The 21,497-nt window shown below is 36.7% G+C and overlaps 2 protein-coding genes and 1 pseudogene across 2 annotated transcripts; 1 reads left to right on the top strand and 2 right to left on the bottom strand.

The window, feature by feature from the left end:
- Positions 1-5,529: 5,529 nt before the first annotated feature.
- Positions 5,530-8,364, bottom strand: LOC117994918 (motile sperm domain-containing protein 2-like; annotated as a pseudogene).
- A 4,927-nt stretch (positions 8,365-13,291) lies between these two features.
- Positions 13,292-18,215, top strand: LOC138404453 (motile sperm domain-containing protein 2-like). The gene is given in 4 exon segments (XM_069508449.1): positions 13,292-13,686; positions 13,689-13,727; positions 14,330-14,367; positions 14,369-18,215. Coding segments are annotated over 4 exon segments (561 nt in total). The 5' UTR covers positions 13,292-13,472; the 3' UTR covers positions 14,639-18,215.
- Positions 18,061-20,728, bottom strand: LOC117995107 (adenosine 5'-monophosphoramidase HINT3-like). The gene is made up of 3 exons (XM_034983114.2): positions 20,458-20,728; positions 19,400-19,593; positions 18,061-18,549 (listed from the first exon to the last, which is right to left on the bottom strand). Exons 1-3 carry the CDS (start codon positions 20,675-20,677, stop codon positions 18,523-18,525), a joined length of 441 nt encoding a protein of 146 aa, XP_034839005.1. The 5' UTR covers positions 20,678-20,728; the 3' UTR covers positions 18,061-18,522.
- Positions 20,729-21,497: the final 769 nt, after the last annotated feature.

Here is a 21,497-nt window from a genome sequence, read left to right as displayed (position 1 = left end):
AGTGTCATCTTTTCCCTCAAGCGCCGTCCGAGATCGATTTGGTTGCAGCACAACAGATTACTGTAGTAGGGAATAAAGATGGTGTGATGTCTTTATCGACTGCAAAGATTGATCAGCAAGTTATAGATGCTTTCAACAGGTCATTGAGACATCAATTTAGCATGGGTGTTTTCTTCTCCAAACTAATTGCCAAAAGTACTGACTTACTTGAACAAGTGCAGCTGGGGTGTACTTAAATGTGGCACGTGAAAGACCTTTGGGCTTCAAGATTTGAAAGCAGAGCTCAAATGAACTATAGAACCTATCAGGGACTCTGATAGATGTCACGACATTACAGTGTCCACCAGACATTTACACGGAAGCTGAAAAAATTGAGGATGGGTGCCCAAATAAAGGAGTAGTCTATACGAGAAGTAAAGAACAGGTGCTTGTTGGAAGCAATTTTTGTCCTACCTACCTACCAGACATCAAAAATGGTTAAACTGGTGCGAAACCTGGTGGCGGTTAACTTTCTATGATCCACATGTGGACACTAGGCAATTATTGACGTGGCTAAACTCAAAATTACTAAACCATTTATCATACAGGACCTTAAGGTAGAGCTCAAGCGCTAACTACAGAAGCTCTCATTTAAGCACACACTTCCCGAGATATCTAGACGAACCTATATGGACAATTGTTGCCCTGGAACGAAGGGTTGACAACTGAAAGTCTGTGTCACCGGGAAAAATATATTATATACTTTATTTGGCCCAAAGACTGACACTCACTCTTAACATAAATACGGATGGACACTTTCAAAACATAATAGTATAACAGAAAACATAATTCTCTATTAATGTACTAGTATACTACAGTAGTACTACATGTATGTCTTTGACACAGGAAAATAGGTCAAGCAGAATGAAGTTAAGAATTTAAATATATTGTAATCTTTTTATCACCAACTGTAATGAAACTGAAGCCGCATCACGTACTGTAATAGATCACTGGAACAGTTCAGTTCTTAAGCAATGTGGCAGCATTCCTGTATCCCCAGGGATTCATCAGTGGATCAACAGTAGTTTCTTTGGGGACAGATAACCAATCAATGGACGATATACTCGTATCTCGTGGTAACTAGAGATTACCAGACACTCTTGTTGAAATCATTATTGCCCGGAGGAGATCTCAAAATAACTGAAGCTTATTTTTCAATATAATCATTATATGGTCCGGTTTGAGTTTTAGTAATCCTTATCAAAATTACAGACATAAATCATTTAAATTGTTTGTCTTTTAGACATTATATTTTAACTTATTAACCCTGGTTAGAAATAACAATAACTTTAATAGGTGACAATGAATGAAGGGGACGTGGTTATATGATCTAACTTAACGATTAATATTTTTGTTATTCAATTGACAGATTAACTCCCTTTGATTCATCATAGCGTTGTGGGTAATACATTTCACCAGCAGATAACAAACACGTCTTCATACATAAATGCTGTATGTTTTCCGGAGGCACATCAATATGACGGTTTTACATTACAATAAAACCGATATTATGTGCCGAGAGGGAAAACATACAGCATTGCAGGAACTTCTTCCTGGTGAAGACTATGACATCCAAGATGGCAGCGGCTCACTGCCTTGCTGGGTGAGACACTAGCGCCCCTATATCCGGTAAGGTAAACTACATTATTGCATAGGAATATACATGTTTATGGATGAAGCGCGCATATATGCGGTGAGTACATAATTGCTTCTTCATACATAAATGCTGTATGTTTTCCCTCTCGGCACATAATATCGGTTTTATTGTAATGTAAAACCGTCATAATATTATAAATGAACTATAAACTATAAAGCTTCAAGCCGGCTAATAATAGTCATTTTGCCCTAAAATAGGGCGAAATCTCTAAAGTGGATAAACTGATTTTTAAAAGTCCATAGATCATAAAGTTACAGATTCACAATATTCATAATGGCTGTTCTAGACGTCCCGACTCCTGATTTGTTGGTCACCAACCAACAGAACACTTTGTAAACTATACTGAATAGCATTTCATTATTTTGAAACCTTTAGTTTAGACTGTATTGTGGTTTTTTTCATCTAGTCGGCGACAGGTCGAGATGGCAACGCCCCGCACAGCCTCCGCGCTAACCATTGATGTTGGAATCCCCCTCTACTAACCGTGCGGGCAAGCGCCGGTGACGTGCAGGTGTGCGGCTCATACCCCGATTGCCATCTCAACCTGTCGCGTACTATTCTATTAGTTTTGATAGGTACTAATTTCAATAACACAATATTTTTTAGGGTTCCGTACCGCAAAAGGAACAAAGGAACCCTTATAGGATCACTTTGTTGTCTGTCTGTTAAAAAAAATTAAAATGTGTTCATGAACAAATATTGCTATTTTCAACTTTTTACTACTTTAGATTACTATACCAAGTGTGTATCATATGAAAGGGTTTACTTGTGCATTCAAAAACAGATTTATTTTTAGGCAATAGTTTTTGATTTATCGTGCAAAATGTCGATAAAATACGATTGTAGTCGGTTTTTATTTAATAAAATTCTGCGAATTTATATTTCTTAGACCTGCCTACTGGTTCGCTAACTTAAACTAGCGGCACGCTATGATGGCCGGTTTGACGTTTGTCCGCTCATGAAGTTCCGTATTAATTGATAACGACTTTGAAGGAAATAATTGTATTACTTTATTGACGATAGTGATGTGCAGAGATTCATAAATTTTATCGAATGTAGTTTTAGGTTTAGGACTCAAAATTTATTTATTAAATTGATTTCTTAAATGTATACAAGTGTAGAAAAATCAGTTTGCACCATTTAAGGGGTGAATGTACTTGTGAATATGAACAATTTTCACTATGTGGACAAACCTCTGAAATCGCAAAAAAATATCAATAAATTTTTAAAAATGGAATCTAATACGATCGTCACATAGGATCGCTGGCTAGCACAACTACTACCTCCGGCAAACTCGCGTCAATGCTCAATGCAAAACAAAGCAGTTTCGAATTGACGTTGCTTCGAAAAGTATAAACTGTCAGTGCAATGCGATTGTGATATAGTTTTGACCTGGCTTTGGATTTCAAATATTGATACTGCATTACTGTTGACCCTTGCTCGTTAATTTGGACTCTGTTCAAGCCCTTTGTTGTGGATTTCGTCGATATGACCGAACGTACGCAGAGAACTGTTCTAAATAGTCAGACACGTGAGTTCCTAATACGCCTTCGTAACTATTTCGATCGTGAAGCTCAAAATGGAGGGCCAATTTTACCTATAACGTCAGTGGTTGAACGCGTAGCTGATGCGCTTAATATTGGACAACGAACTGTTAGACGGATAACTAAAAAAAAATATGGCGAGACTGGCACAGAAGAAAATAAACTTCACACACCAAAAAAGAGAAAACGAGCAAAACCAGTCGTAGGCATCGATAGCTTTGATGCCGATGCTATCCGAAGACATGTTTACGGCTACTATTTACAGAAGGAGTATCCAACAAGAAAAAAGTTGGTGCATTCACTGAAGGAAGCTGGATTATTCTTCGGTGGGGAAAGTTCTTTAACGAAGATTTTGAAGACCATTGGATTTCGATACAAAAAATGTAACAAACGCAAAATATTGATGGAAAGATTTGATATAGCGATGGCAAGGTATACTTTTTTACGGCAAGTGAAAGAAATCAAAAATTGGCAAAATGTTGTGTTCTTGGATGAAACATGGCTTAATGCTAACCATACTGTAGGCCGTTCTTGGAACGATGACACAGCAGCATCTACTTCCAAAGTTCCTGTAGGAAAAGGATCGCGACTTATAATTTGTCACGCCGGAACCATCAACGGGTTTGTCGAAGGTTCTCTCATGGCTTTTGCGTCAAAAACCACTGGAGACTATCATGAAGACATGAATGGAGAAAAGTTTACTGAATGGTTTACCTCAATGTTGTGTAGCCTCCCTGAACCATCTATTATAATTATGGACAACGCCCCATACCACTCGATGCAAATTGACAAGCCACCTGCCCAATCCCAAAAGAAAGCTGATATCGTCGCATGGCTTCGTAAAAATGGCGTAGATGCAAACATGAATATGTTAAAAGCGGAATTAGTACGTCTTTTAAAAGAAAACAAACCAACCAAGATCCGATACGTCATTGACGAAATAGCATTAGAACATGGGCACAGAGTTATACGGTTACCGCCTTACCATTGTGAGTATAATGCGATTGAGTTGGTGTGGGCTCAAATTAAGGGATATGCTGCAAGACACAATACAGAACCCCCATTTACCACAAAAAAAATGCTAAAATTATTAGAAGAAGCTTGTGAACATGTGACTAAAGGAGACTGGGAAAAGGTTGTGAATAGAACTGTTAAATTAATAAGGGAAGATTATGAAAGAGATGTGAAAATAGATAATATTATAGAAAACGAACATATAATTATTAATGTATGTGATGATAGCAGTGACGACAGTGAAAATAGTAGTATGGACGAATCTGATTAATTATGGCCTTTTGTGGCACCTTTTTCGGTATCTTTTGTATTCATATGTTTCTTGTGTGCATATAAAGTATGTATATTCATTTTCGTTCAAATATTCAGTTCGTTCAAATAAATTAAATAAACATATACATTTTTGTTTTATTAAACCTATTTAATCAGGTACAAAAACAAAACTTAATTGTTTTTTGTTCGAGAATAAATTGACATTCCACATCACTATTGTAATGTGTCAAACCGGCCATCATAGCGTGCCGCTAGTGTAGGCTGAATTCTCTTTGTTCAGACTTAAGATAAAACGAGACAGTCTTATGTGACAGATATAGCTCTGTCTCGTTTTAACTGTCTTAAGTCTATTGAAAGTCAGAGTGGGCTCTATAGATCTCATCCTTAATGTCTATCATTGTATGATAGCAACTGATAGCAGAGAATAAAAATGGAAAAATACATGCAAATTTTTATTTACTCATAGCACGCGATAGTTCGAGATAACAATCGGGGTATGAGGCAGGGGGGCTCCCACCCTGATTGCCATCTCGACCTGTCGCATACTATAGGTACTTCTAGGTAGTCACTCATAGTAATTTTTTGACATGATTTATTTATTCTAACATTAACAGTAAAGTACAAGAAAATAAAATATTAAGGTACTAAAAAAACTTTGGAAAAAATCAACAATGTAAACTTACAACAATTTTGATAAAAATTTACTTACAGTACACGGCCAAAAGTGAAAAGAATATTAGCCATGTTAAATGACTAATATTCCCCTTTCCTCTCCAACTAAGCGTCAAGCTTGTGCTAGGAGTAGGTACGACAATAGTGCAACGGGCGGGGTTTGTACCGTCGACCTTTCGGTTTTCAGTTGAGCTATTGAGGCTAGGCTCTAAATATTATAGGCTTTATAAGGAGACAGCAGATTTGTAGAGCACTGTCTCGTTCGTTGAGACCGACAAAGCGTCATATGGGTATGAGTGACAGTAGGTAGTAGTAGTAGTGAGGTATAGTCACTCTACAGAGATGAAATGTCATTCTAAAAGCAGATGTTCATCACTTTCGGTCGTGTACTGTAACTACGTACAAATATCCTTTTTTTTTTTTTTTTTTTTTTATTTTTTTTTTTACTTTAACACTTTATATTCTTATATGCATAGTATATAAAAATTAGAGCTACAAAACTCAAAAATAGTGTACAAAATTGATAAATTTTCATTGTTTCCATTTTTTTCATCAAGTTTTTGTGACTCTCCTGTAGATTAACTAGTTTGTACTCTACAGAATTGGTATCACGGATTTTTGTATCTGAATTCGTTAAATTTCCTCTAGGATCTATGGATGAACACTTTAGTCTATACTCATTAGCCTGAGTGGCACTGCTTTTCCATAGATCACCCAAATCTTTCTGTGACATATTCGAATTTGGAACTTTTATGGAAACAACTAGAAATCTATCCTTTTCCACAGATGATATAAGAAAACCTGAGTTAACGATGATGTTTATAGTCTGTGATGCTTTACTCGTCAATGTACCCAAGCTTGGACGTACGATATATTTTTCTGGTGCAGTCGTTCTAATTTTAAATGCAACACAGCTTTCTTCCATGTTAGTTATCGTTAGCTGTGTTGAAATTATTTCGTTATTGTTCCTAAAGTTTAGCATTTTGGCCGGATTCATAAGTAACATCTCTTCTGGGTGGCATTCTTCTGAGAAGCTCACATGTTTCAATTGTTTATCTACATTTACACGATTTTCGGGAGTAAACTCGAATATGTAGTTATCTTTCCCGCCCCAGCTTGCTAAAGCCTGTTCAGGAGCTACTAGGTCTTTCAATTTGTCTTTACTGACCATTCGGAGTCTCTCGACCGCTGCAGCTGGTAATATTCCCTTAACAATCTTAAAACCTGCCGTTAGCATCCACGGTAACTGAAAAACTATGACATAGTTTATCATATTGGGATAGTAACTTTTTAACAATGTAACCATATACATTATGATCTCTATATCCATGTTGTTGAGACCACAGCCATCCATGTCAAAGAAGAGACTTATTTTTTTTGCCATCTTCCTCTCTTTCGATTCTTTCCAACCAATAGATTATTAGTTTTTTGACATGATCAACATCTTTTTGACTTTTAATATAAAGTTTTGCTTTCATAATAAAAATTAAACAGCTATCTATGTCCCGACCGTGAGGGAAGAAGACACCTGAAAAGAAAGAGAAAGAAAATGATAGCATATAATATTTACATTGGAATTCATAGTCAGATACAGACTTTTGTAGGTTACCATTCAGACATGTAATATTCAACCTTTATACAATGTGTTAAGGTTGAATATGACACATGTTGTCTGAATAGCCCCCTAAAGAAGCCTCTATATTGACTAGTAGCTTATGCTCTCGACTTCGTCCGCGTGGACTACACAGATTACGAACCCCTATTTCACCCCCTTAGGTGTTGAATTTTCAAAAATCATTTCTTAGCAGATGCCTTCATTATATTAGCTATCTGTATGCTAAATTTCAGCCCGATCCGTCCAGTAGTTTGAGCTGTGCATAGATAGATCAGTCAGTCAGCATTTCCTTTTATATATTATTATATAAGATAGAAGAAAGATAAAGTTTGAGCAAATAGATAGCTTCTCACGGCTCAACCGTTCAACCGATTTTGACGAAATTTGGTACAGAGATAGCTTGCATCCTGGGGAAGGACATAAGCTTTTTATCCCAGAAAATTGAAGAGTTCCCACAGGATTTTTAAAAACCTAAATCCACGCGGACTAAGTCGCGGGCATTATCTAGTGTTTTATAGATACAAAAAATAAGTCACTAACAATTTTCCTCACTATCAACCCATTGTCGGCTCACTACTGAGGATGGGTCTTCTCTCAGAATGAGAAGGGTCTGTACTTTACCACACTGGCCAAATGCAGATTGCAAGACTTCACACACCTTTGGAAAACTTAAATATTATGCAGGTTCACTTTCCACACGTTGGGGCCGATTCTCTTGAACACAATCTCTAAACTAAACTAACTTAACAGGTCTATCTCTAGTGCTATCCTTTTCCGCGAGCAATATTATGAAAGGGATAGCAATAGATTTAGATGTGCCATTTTAGTTTAGTGAGGATATTGTGTGCAACGGAATTAGCCACATTGTTCTCCTTGAACATTTTAAATCAAGTGATATTTAAAACGCACATAGCTCCGAAAAGTTAGAGGTGTGTGCCCAAGCATGCACTTCTAAATTTTCAGAATGTCACTTGCTTTAACAGTGAAGAAAAACATTGTGAGGAAACCTGCATTCCTGAGAGTTCGCTATAATATTTCAAAGGTGTGTGAAGCCTGTCAATCCGGACCGGATAGATTGATCATGATGACGATGATGAAATAAATATGAACCTTCTTTCAAGTAGTCGATGTTAACAGTTTCATGCGTGATTTCATTGGCTCCTATAGTTTTTCTCCACACCATAATTTCGTAAAGCATTTCAACTGCATGTTGTACATTATTTTGACAATGTTCTAGAACTCTATATAAGTATCTATCACTTCTAACTCTTTCTAGATCGCGGATATCAAAATCTCCCGGCGGGTCGGGTATGCCGTCTTTAATTTTCGCTTCAAACAGCATACGTATTTCGGCGATTTTCGCCATTTTTAAACACTAGTTTAGAATTCTTGCCTTTTAGAAAAACTTGTGCCTTCGATTTAAGCGTGTTTAATTGATTTTAAATCTAATTTATATCAAATTTCTAAAGTTTAAGATAACGAAAAACCACTTTAAAATTCAAATAAAAAAAACTTAATAAAAACGTCAATGTCAAACGAACAATTTCAAAATTACATGACCATAGAGATAAAATAGAAAGAAGAAGAAGAAGAAGAAAGAAAACTAGTTTATTCATCTTATGCCTAAGGTAGGTACAAACAAACTTAAAATTACACTAGCGGCACGCTATGATGGCCGGTTTGACACATTACAATAGTGATGTGGAATGTCAATTTATTCTCGAACAAAAAACAATTAAGTTTTGTTTTTGTACCTGATTAAATAGGTTTAATAAAACAAAAATGTATATGTTTATTTAATTTATTTGAACGAACTGAATATTTGAACGAAAATGAATATACATACTTTATATGCACACAAGAAACATATGAATACAAAAGATACCGAAAAAGGTGCCACAAAAGGCCATAATTAATCAGATTCGTCCATACTACTATTTTCACTGTCGTCACTGCTATCATCACATACATTAATAATTATATGTTCGTTTTCTATAATATTATCTATTTTCACATCTCTTTCATAATCTTCCCTTATTAATTTAACAGTTCTATTCACAACCTTTTCCCAGTCTCCTTTAGTCACATGTTCACAAGCTTCTTCTAATAATTTTAGCATTTTTTTTGTGGTAAATGGGGGTTCTGTATTGTGTCTTGCAGCATATCCCTTAATTTGAGCCCACACCAACTCAATCGCATTATACTCACAATGGTAAGGCGGTAACCGTATAACTCTGTGCCCATGTTCTAATGCTATTTCGTCAATGACGTATCGGATCTTGGTTGGTTTGTTTTCTTTTAAAAGACGTACTAATTCCGCTTTTAACATATTCATGTTTGCATCTACGCCATTTTTACGAAGCCATGCGACGATATCAGCTTTCTTTTGGGATTGGGCAGGTGGCTTGTCAATTTGCATCGAGTGGTATGGGGCGTTGTCCATAATTATAATAGATGGTTCAGGGAGGCTACACAACATTGAGGTAAACCATTCAGTAAACTTTTCTCCATTCATGTCTTCATGATAGTCTCCAGTGGTTTTTGACGCAAAAGCCATGAGAGAACCTTCGACAAACCCGTTGATGGTTCCGGCGTGACAAATTATAAGTCGCGATCCTTTTCCTACAGGAACTTTGGAAGTAGATGCTGCTGTGTCATCGTTCCAAGAACGGCCTACAGTATGGTTAGCATTAAGCCATGTTTCATCCAAGAACACAACATTTTGCCAATTTTTGATTTCTTTCACTTGCCGTAAAAAAGTATACCTTGCCATCGCTATATCAAATCTTTCCATCAATATTTTGCGTTTGTTACATTTTTTGTATCGAAATCCAATGGTCTTCAAAATCTTCGTTAAAGAACTTTCCCCACCGAAGAATAATCCAGCTTCCTTCAGTGAATGCACCAACTTTTTTCTTGTTGGATACTCCTTCTGTAAATAGTAGCCGTAAACATGTCTTCGGATAGCATCGGCATCAAAGCTATCGATGCCTACGACTGGTTTTGCTCGTTTTCTCTTTTTTGGTGTGTGAAGTTTATTTTCTTCTGTGCCAGTCTCGCCATATTTTTTTTTAGTTATCCGTCTAACAGTTCGTTGTCCAATATTAAGCGCATCAGCTACGCGTTCAACCACTGACGTTATAGGTAAAATTGGCCCTCCATTTTGAGCTTCACGATCGAAATAGTTACGAAGGCGTATTAGGAACTCACGTGTCTGACTATTTAGAACAGTTCTCTGCGTACGTTCGGTCATATCGACGAAATCCACAACAAAGGGCTTGAACAGAGTCCAAATTAACGAGCAAGGGTCAACAGTAATGCAGTATCAATATTTGAAATCCAAAGCCAGGTCAAAACTATATCACAATCGCATTGCACTGACAGTTTATACTTTTCGAAGCAACGTCAATTCGAAACTGCTTTGTTTTGCATTGAGCATTGACGCGAGTTTGCCGGAGGTAGTAGTTGTGCTAGCCAGCGATCCTATGTGACGATCGTATTAGATTCCATTTTTAAAAATTTATTGATATTTTTTTGCGATTTCAGAGGTTTGTCCACATAGTGAAAATTGTTCATATTCACAAGTACATTCACCCCTTAAATGGTGCAAACTGATTTTTCTACACTTGTATACATTTAAGAAATCAATTTAATAAATAAATTTTGAGTCCTAAACCTAAAACTACATTCGATAAAATTTATGAATCTCTGCACATCACTATCGTCAATAAAGTAATACAATTATTTCCTTCAAAGTCGTTATCAATTAATACGGAACTTCATGAGCGGACAAACGTCAAACCGGCCATCATAGCGTGCCGCTAGTTTAATGGTTAGTAGGTAGTAGTTAGTAGATAATAAGAAGTATTTAATAATTAATTTAATCTAAAATTAGTTCTTGCACCCACTTGGCACAAGATGAAATGGCCCCAGCTCAGCATTAATGCTGCAGGTTTTAAGAATAAAACCTGAGCGCTGGTATTCTGCTGGGACCAACAAGAGTGACGTGCACGAGCTTAACAGTCCTCACCAACATCTGTGATTGACAGGATGAGTTCGATTGAACGGAGCTAAAAAATAGTCATTGTGTGTATGGCGTGTATGAGTATTTGTAAGAGTATGGCGTGTAATTAAAAATCTTAAAACTTGCCGTTTTATATAAAGGTAATAGAAAGGCAAAGAAATAAATACAAATAAAAGCATAATTAACATGTATGATATGTATGGTATTGACATGAGTTATCTGCCGAGATAGGTACGGGCAAAGTGTTACTTAAAATTATGTGTGTAGGTACCTAAATGTAGCAAATAGCAGCTTCAAGCGACCTAACTAAACAACCTTGAACTAATTAGAGTTTTTTGATCGTTTAGGAGTCTCTTCTTTAGATTATTCTTAAACGCAGGAACTGAACTTAAATTTCTCAGAGGAGGAGGAATATTATTCCAGCATTTTGTGGCCAGATATCGAAAACTTCCACGAAAAGCTGCTGATCTATGACGTGGCCAGGTGAGCCTTTTTAGTGGTCTTCGAGCATTGAAAGCTGGTAAATGCCAAGATAACTTATTATAGAGATAGTCCGGCGTTTTGTTCTTGATAACACCGAACAGTAGAGTGCTGAAATGCAGTTGAATACGCGACCTCATATTGAGCATATTAGCATTATTTAAATAAGGAGTCACATGGGTACGAGGAGGTATATAGTAACAGAATCTAGCACATGCATTCTGGACTCTTTGAATAAGTCGCATGGACCGTTGAAGTAAGCATGGGCCGTAAACACTAATGCAATAATTCAACTTGGATAGAATAAGTGCCTCGCACAGCTTAGTTCTCAGATCAGTATCGATATATTCTCTTATGTTGTACAAAATTCTAAGTCGATAGAAGCAGTTTCGGGCCACTTCTTGTACATACTTTTCAAAATGAAGTTTCGCATCCATGGTGAGTCCCAAATTTCGTGCTTCGTAAACCCGTTCTATGGAGGCTCCATTTATATTAATTTTGACCGTGTTGAAACCAACATCTAACACTTGCTTTTTGGTTCCTAGTATGAGAAATTTCGACTTTGTAGGATTTAAAACTAATGAGTTTTTCGATGACCATTGATTAATTCGCTCTAAGTCACTGTTAATTAATTCTAAAGCACAGTTAACATCCTTAGGTAAGAAAGACGTGTAGATCTGTAGATCATCTGCATAAAGATGATATTTACAGTGTTCAATATTTTTGACTATATCTGCCGAATAAAGAATAAAAAGAAGTGGTCCTAAAATAGAGCCCTGAGGAACTCCTCTGTTCACTGGTTGAACCACGGAGTTAAGGTATGAGCCGTCCGCTTGCCGCAAAGAAACTAGTTGTTGTCTGTTAATTAGATAACTATGGAACCAATTTATACTATTTATATCGAACCCGTAATAAGAAAGCTTGGATAGGAGAAGTGTTATATTTATAGAGTCGAATGCTCTAGAGAAGTCCAAAAGAGTTATAATAGTGGCCATGCCAGAGTCTTGGGCGGCTAAAATGTTGTCAATAACATCGAGCAAGGCAGTGGATGTGCTGCGACCCTATAGCAGTGTTGTACGATGGTTGTACGGCAGGAACGATATGAAAATAGGCGGTGACCACGGGCGGTGACTATTTTCAACATATCGATATTTGACTACATAATATATATTGATATTATCAAAGGACAGTTTCGCGGTTATATTCAACGCCTCAGGACTATTAGAAGTAGCCCTATTGTGACACTTATTGTTAGAGCGAGATAGCTAAATGCATTAAGCTCTTATTAGAACGTGAAAAAATGATTATGTTTTGTCCTTATCACCGTAGCCACTTTTTTTGTTTGCCAAAATGTATTTGTACGGGAGATTTTGGCAAACAACGTGAAGTGAGGTTATGTTGACTCAAGTATTGTAAATAAATAATTGATTCGTTTAGTTGTTTTTTGTTTTTGAAGTTATTGTGCAATGGTGGGTTGCAGTATACTAGGCTACAATAGCCGGAGCAAACGTAAAATAGACGGAATAACATCTCACAAGTAAGTACCTCTGCTTGAGCGAGAGGGACTGAGGGGGCCACGCTAGTTGCATATCTGGCAATATCTGTGTTCAACGCGCTCTAGAAAACACTTTTCAGGTCGCAGCAGCTATGTGTTTTTAATTTCTGCTTCTCTATATTTTTACATTGAGCTCATATAAGCAGAGTAAAGAGAAAGCATAAAACTAGTAAATAATAACATAATTAAATAAAATAAGTTACTGTTAAGTCTAGGTACTGAACACCAATTAAAATTTTGACATAAGTTAATGTCGAAACGTGTTGTTTAATTATATATAAGACTATAATATCAATATAGTTAGTCGAATATTAATATGTTGAAAATAGTCACCGCCTATTTTCATATCGTTCCGTTCATGCCGTACAACACTACTATTTTATCTCTATGGTGACTATGGTCATGTGTCATTTGTTTAAATTTTTTATTGTTTGAATTTTGAAGTAATTTGAAAATTGTAGTGGTTTTTATTTTCGTTATCTAAAAGTTTAGAAAATGGATATAAATTAGATTGAAAATCAATTAAACACGCTTAAATCAAACGCGCATCGCAGGCACGAGTGTTTCTACGCGTAAGAATACTAAACCAGTGTTAAAAAATGGCAAAAATCGCCGAAATACCTATGCTTTTTGAAGTGAAAATTAAGGATAGTATACCCGACCCACCGGGAGATTTTGATATCCGAGATCTAGAGAGAGTCAAGAGTGATAAATACTTACACAGAGTGCTAGAACACTGTCACAATAATTTACAACTTGCAGTTGATATGCTATACGAAATTATGGTATGGAGAAAAAATATAGGAGCCAATGAATCACGCATGAAACTGTTAACATCGACTACTTGAAAGATGGTTCATATTTTTATATTTATTTCATTATCAGCATCATGATCAATCTATCGCTGTCCTTTACTGAACACGGGTCTTACTCAGAATGAGAGGGTTTAGGGTATATAATATAATCTGCTGGCTAAGTGCCGATTGACAGACTTCACACACCTTTGAAATACTATGGCAAAGTCTCAGGCATGCAGGTTTCCTCACGATGTTTTCCTTCACTTTTAAAGCAAGTGATATTTAATTGTTTCATCATCATCATCAGTCTGTGGACATATGCCTTCCCTTAAGAGCGCCACCACACCCGGTCCTCAGCCTTTCTCACCTAGCTACTTCCCGCCAGCCTCTTTACATCGTTGGGCCAACGTGCTGGAGGGCGTCCCACACTACGCATTGTAAGTCACTAAATTCAGTGACTTACAATATATTATCAGCCTTTAGAATGACATTTCTGCTTTGTAGAAGTCTCTATCACTCATACCTATAATATGACGTTTTGGCGGTCTCAACAACAGAGACCAGACAATGCTCTACAAATCCGCTAAAGGTTGATGTACATTATTTTTTGCTACATGCTCTAATATAATATTATGCTATTGTTTTCTCTTTCTTTTCAGTTGTCTTCTTCCCTCACGTTCGAGATATAGATCGCTGCTTTACTATTTAATATGAAAACAAAACTTTATATTATAAGTCAGAAATATGCTGAACAAGTCAAAAAAGCAATAATTTATTGGTTGGATAGAATTGAAAGAGAGGAAGATGGCAAAAAAATAACTCTCTTCTTCGACATGGACGGCTGTGGTCTCAACAACATGGATATAGAGATTATAACGTATATGGTTACCTTGTTATAAAGTTACTACCTGAATATGATAAACTACGTCATAGTTTTTCAGTTACCATGGATGCTACGCGGGTTTTAAGTGAGGTTTAGACTAGCAAGAACTTCTTGCAAGTTATTTCGCAAGTACTTGCAGAACTGTTTACACTACGAGCAATATTGTACATGTACATACATTTGTGACTTGCGGCAAGTCCAGCAAGTTACAAAACTTACGGAAGTGAGCTTGACGTGATTGTTTACACGGTAGAAATAGCTTGCGGAAGTCAACTTCTGCAAGTTTTGTTGCTAATCTAAACCTCTCTTTAAGATTGTCAAGGGAACATTACCAGCTGCAGTGGTCAAAAGACTCCGAATGGTCAGTACAGACAAGTTGAAAGACCTAGTAGCACCTAAACAGGCTTTAGTACTAACTACATATATTCGAGTTTACTCCCGAAATTTGTGTAAATGTAGATAAACAGTTGAAGCATGTGAGCTTCTCAGAATAATGCCAACCCAGAAGAGATGTTATTTTTGAATCCGGCCAAAGTGTTATACTTTAGGAACGATAACGAAATAATTTCAGCACAGCTAACGATAACTAACATGGAAGAAAGCTGTGTGCGATTAAAATTAGAACCACTGCACCTGAAAAATATATTGTATCTATTGTGGGCTTGGGTACATTGACGAGTAAAGCACAGAGGCAGATTATCCCTAAGGCAAACTAGGCACGTGCCTAGGGGCGCGAGGTTACGAAGGGGCGCGCGATCATGTAGAGTTCCCTTACCTGGCCTTCTTCATCATCCCTACTGAGTAATATTATCTTGGAGTGACCGAAACTGCCTCTTCTGTAATATAGCAAAGTGTCATGACGTGATGTTCTTCGTTCACATAAATAGTATAATCACCATCAACCAGCTATGCAATGAGACGATTCCTCGTTCTTTCGAAGTTAGTTAGTAATTTTTTTTAATATGGCTGTTAGAGAGGCGTCTATCTATCGTTAGGTGCTTGCCTAGGGCGCTCTCGACATTTAATCCGCCTCTGGTAAAGCATCACAAACTATAAGCATCATCGTTAACTTATATGTATGTTTTAACATCTATTTATGCAACTGTTGTATAATAAGGGGTATTAAAACACGAATGTGGGTTTATCAAATGAGTGTTTTAATACCTAATTATCAACAGTTGCATAAGGGATTTTATCTACACTAGGGCGTTTGTGCACTCATCAGTATTTGGTTCGCATCCGTGATTCTTCGAAGTATTTTTTTCCACGGATTCGTAAGATCACGGATGAGTGCCCAAACGTGCATAATATTAGAATATAATAAAAGAAAAAGCTGGCTGACTGACTGATTGACCGACTACCGACTGATCGAGTGGCTGACTGACTGACTAACTATTTGACTGACTGACTGACGAATGTGGCTGTCTGTTGAGTAAACCATTTGCGGAGAAGGGATCGAGAAAAAAAACAAAGGGAGTGTTTTAATGAAATTCAAGATGTTATTGGAGGAAACCTGCATGCCTGATGAGGGTTCGCCATAATATTCTCAAAGGTGTGTGAAGTCTGTCAATTCACACTTAGCTTAGCACAGCGTGCGTGTCGGATTATACCCTAAACCCTTCTTATTCTGAGGAGACTCGTGCTCAGTAATGGCCAGCAATAGATTGATCATGATGACGATGATGAAATTGATATGAAAAAATATGAACCTTCTTTCAAGTAGTCGATATTTACAGTTTCATGCGTGATTTCATTGACTCCTATATTTTTCTCCATACCATAATTTCGTATAGAATATCAACTGCAAGTTGTACATTATTGTGACAGTGTTCTAGCACTCTGTGTAAATATTTATCACTCTTGACTCTCTCTAGATCTCGGATATCAAATCTCCCCGTGGGTCGGGTATACTATCCTTAATTTTCGCTTCAAAAAGCATACGTATTTCGGCGATATTTACCATTTTTAAACACTAGTTTAGTATTCTTTCTTACGCGTAGAAGCACTCATGCCTTCGATGCGCGTTTGATTTAAGCGCGTTCAATTGATTTTCAATCTAATTTATATCCAATTTCTAAAGTTTTAGATAACGAAAATAAAAACCACTTCAATTTTTAAACTACTTCGAAATTCAAATCAAAAAACCAAAGAGTATAATATAATCACTACGATTTAAGAGACTAACTTTCGTACAAACCGAAAATGTATCACTGGATTGCATGCTTCAATACCAACTAACACCACTGACAGAAAGACAGTACTGCTAACATAACCAAACAAATAGCTCTACTAGGGACTAGGGATCTTCCTAACTACGCGAGTCTGACTCGCATTTGGGCGGTTTTTTTTGTTTTTTTTACTTTAAAACAGAAGTTCATATTAACAATATATTTTTTATCGATTATCTTCGATTTCATACAACTATTAACCTAAATAACTACACCTTGGACATCAGACTTATTTTATCTTATCGACATTCGATAACATTCAATCTCTATTGCAGTGTAGCTGATGATAGCTCTATCTACTATAGTCGACGCACTTGACCACAAGTGTTGTTTTTTTTTTTAAATTCACTATAGGCGCACGCTTGACCACGATCACACCTGATGGAAAGTGATGATGTGGCCTAAGATGGGACGCGTTTGCCTAGAAGATGCCATTCACTCTTGTTTTAAAGATACCCGGATTATAATTGACAGGAAACACTGATCTAGGAAGAGTATTCCAAACCATAGCCATGCGTATAAGGAATGATGACGCAAAGCGTTTCGTACGCGAAGATAGAATGTTGACGACATAGGGGTGGAAACTCGCCCGGTGTCTTGCGGTACGGTGGTAGAAAGGTGAGGGGGGGGGACAAGATCGAACAGCTCCTGAGCACACTCTCCGAAATATATCTTGTAAAACACCGATAGGCCGGCAACTGTATTATTTTTTATTCAATATAATTATTTCAATTGTATTAATTCCATTTCCAAATATAATTAAAGTATATCATCTGGTGACAAAAGGGCTGGCTCATTTTTTGCGCAACGGATCAGCCTGGCTGTCCAGCGCGCAAATGTAGCCAGTATTCTTGACATCATTCCACGCGGGCATGATTTGTATGGTAATTAGATAAGGCTAGCTTTAAGTTTTATTGTAATAATTAATTAAATTACCTACCTATATATTTTAACTAGCTTATGCTCGCGACTTCGTCCGCGTGGACTACAAAAATTTCAAACCTCTATTTTACCCCCTTAGGGGTTGAAATTTCAAAAATCCTTTCTTAGCGGATGCCTACGTCATAATAGCTATCTGCATGCCAAATTTCAGCCCGATCCATCCAGTAGTTTGAGCTGTGCGTTGATAGATCAGTCAGTCAGTCAGTCACCTTTTCCTTTTATATATTTAGATTTTGTGAAATAAATCTTTTTTTTTTTAAAGTTTCCCCTATTACAGTATGCACTTTAGTTAAACTTAAATGTCTTCAGGTTTTTAGTTACAAAAAAAACAGTTGAATAGTTAACAAAACAATTTTATTATAATAATTATAATATCTTACAAAACAAAATAAATAATATTTGTACCCAAACAAAGAATAATAATGTGAGTAATACATTTTGAGCTTAAAAATATATAAGGAAGTTTGGCTAATTATGTTACTACATAATCTCTAAACTAAATTGACAGGTCTAAATCTAATGCTATCCTTTTCTGCAGGGAACAATATGAAAGTGATAGCAATACATTAAGAGCTGCCATTTTAGTCTATTAAGGCCCAATATCACCACACAGAATAAACTTTATAGTCAAGATAAAATCATAAGTTACTCTAACTTTTACATTTTACCAAATACAAAAATGGAGGCCCATTACCAGTCAAGTATCGAAAATTAATTATCTATTTATATATTTTATTTTATATTAATCAAATAAATAATTAATTCCATATAATAATTCTTCAGTCCTTTATTCTTTCTATCACAATCTCGACACAACATACTCGGGCTGAAAAATAAATAATAATTATTTATTTTTGTTATTTTTAGGGTTTCGTACCTCAAAAGGTAAAACGGAACCATTATAGGATCACTTTGTTGTCTGTCTGTCAAGAAACCTACAGGGTACTTCCCGTTGACCTAGAATCATGAAATTTGGTAGGTAGGTAGATCTTATAGCTGATGTTTAGGGAAAAATCTGAAAACCGTGAGTTTAGGCTTACATTACACACAAAAAAATTAAATTGTGGTCATGAATTACTAATAATTAGCATTTTAAATTAATTATAAGTAAGATAACTGTATCAAGTGGGGTATCATACGAAAGGTCTTCACCTGTGAAATCTAAAACAGATTTTTATTTATTTCTATGTATCATAGTTTTTGAATTATCCTGCAAAATGTCGAAAAAATATGACTGTAGTACGGAACCCTCGTGACTCGTTTTTTTTTTTAAAGAATATTAGCCATGTTACTCATGAATAGAATAGAATAGAATAGAATGTTTTTTATTCATGTAAACTTTTTACAAGTGTTTATGAATAGTCAGGTAGTTGCGACATTATTGAAGGACAAACCAATAAACTTACAAACCAACAAACAAACACTTTCGCATTTATAATATGGCTAGTGATATATAAAGAAATTTGATCCGAAATATTGATTGTAACTTAAGTTTCTTAGGTTGAGATCTATACAGCGCATTTCTTTGCTCAGACTTAAGGACTTAAGATTGAGTTAAAATGAGACAGATTTATGTGAGCGATATAGCCCTGTCTCGTTTTAACTCTGTTTTAAGTCTAAGCTAAGTCAGAGTGCGATCAGTTATAGATCTCACCCTAAGTAGAGATTAGACTTACCGAAACAAACCAGTAGGAGTCTTTCTTGAATACCATCCTCCCAATCATGCCCATCTTGGACTCCGGTGCTATGGCGTGCAGGTGTAAATGCTTGACGCTTCGGAACGGAGGCCAGTGGTAGCCGAATCTCGCATCCTCTACTGACAAATTGTTTTTGGATAGAAGTTCTTTGGCAGTTGTCAGCAGTTTCTCAACTAAAAATTTAAAACAAGTTATGGATGTTGTATAGAAGCAGGCGTTACTTTGCGGAAGTCCATGATATACAATGAACCAAAAGCTTAATTTGCTGTAATCCTCTGAAACAGGTCGAATCTGTATGATGCAACATGCAGCAAGTGAAATACACCGCCCGCCCTCCCACTGCTAAACATGCAGGTGGCTGCTTCTTCCTGCATGTTTAGCAGTGGGAGGGCGGGCGGTGCCACCATATAGATTCGACCTGTTTCAGCGGATTACAGCAAATTAAACTTTTGGTTCATTGTAGAAGTTATGGAATTTATTCACACCCGTTTTTTTTGACCCTGAGATTTTTTTTCTTAAAAAAAAGAAAATTCATCATCATCATCATGATCAACCCATCGCCAGCTCACTACAGAGCACGGGTCTCCTCTTGCCTCGGCCATGTGCGGATTGGTAGACTTCACACACAGGTTTCCTCACGATATTTTCCTTCACTGTTAAAGCAAGTGATATTTAATTAATTAAAACGCACATAACTCTGAAAAGTTAGAGGTGCGTGCCCGGGATCAAAACCCCGACCTCTGATTAGATGTCCTAACCACTAGGCTATCACAGTTAATTTCTGACCAATATTCCCCTTTCCCCTCCAATTAAACGTAAAGCTTGATTGAAGGTTTTTACCTGGTTGTCAGGATGCACACTCAAGCATTTAGATTAGCCATGTTTATCATGACTGACTAATATTCCACTTCCTCCCCAACTAAGCGTAAAGCTAGTGCTAGAAGAATGTACAACAGTGCAATGGGTGGGTTTGAGCCGCCGACTTTGGGTCTGGATTTTACTGTAAGACGCTATCACGGAATAGATAAGGTACATACCCAAGCCCTTATCAGCTGACGTCAAACTTTTTGCATCCTCGATATGCCTCTTGGGTATTATCAATACGTGATAATCACTTGCCGGTTTGATATCGCGAAAAACGCATACATCGTCGTCCTCAAATAGAATCTCGGTGTTTTCCAATTTGTTGGCTATATTACAGAATATACATGTAGATTTCTCAGTCCTAGGCGTTTCAGAACTCATTTTATCACTCATTTTTTCAATTTTACGGACACTCTCCTCAATTTTGTTTGGGTTTTTGAAACTTGTCAATGTCACTGTCAAAAGTTAAGGTACAGTTTTTTTTTCGAACAAATTTTTTTCCAGGCAAAGGTTGTTGCGTTTCCAGCAGTGTATTACTTTACTCTATGGTTTACAGCCATGTCTTAAAATAAAAGATGGCGTTCATTCGGGGACAAAGTTCAATTTTATTTTTATCTCGGTATGTTATGCTCGCTCTCGTGCGAATCGTAGCGCGAATGACTATCATACTTGCGCTTTTTCGCGCCATTAGGCACCTACCTATCTCTTTCTTTCTTATCGCGATTCTCGCACAAGTGAAGAGTAGACATTAGTACAGTCGGTACAAAATGACTCCTCACGCGCCGTTTTAACTCTGTGGGTCATTTCAAAAGTACGGGTATATAGTATTATTATTATTATTATTATATATATATACTAGTTACTACTTGGTTACTACAGTGCAACAAGGCTCTCTTTCTCATTTGCTTAGAATAAGGCACGAATCTATACATCTGTGGAATAAGGACATATCTGTGCTTATTTAAGCATTAAGCTTGTCTATGGCAAGAATGCGTTCAAAATAAGAATGGATAGGTACATTCATTTTCCAACTAGTTTAATCTACCACTGCCACTGGTTCGTTTATTTTAAAGATAATTTTGCATTCGAATTTTAAACCCTGTCGAAGTCCCGCAAATTGCTAATGCGCTTTAGTGACGTCTGCACTAGACTGAAGTTTCGAGCTGATGGTATATTTTTATCTCGGCTGATGTCAAAATGAAGTCATTTCGAT

The sequence above is a fragment of the Maniola hyperantus genome, chromosome 28 (genome assembly GCF_902806685.2).
Source record: "Maniola hyperantus chromosome 28, iAphHyp1.2, whole genome shotgun sequence".
NCBI lineage: Eukaryota > Metazoa > Arthropoda > Insecta > Lepidoptera > Nymphalidae > Maniola > Maniola hyperantus.
The sequence above is the reverse complement of the archived record's forward strand: the minus strand, read 5'-3'. Positions and strand labels throughout refer to the sequence as shown.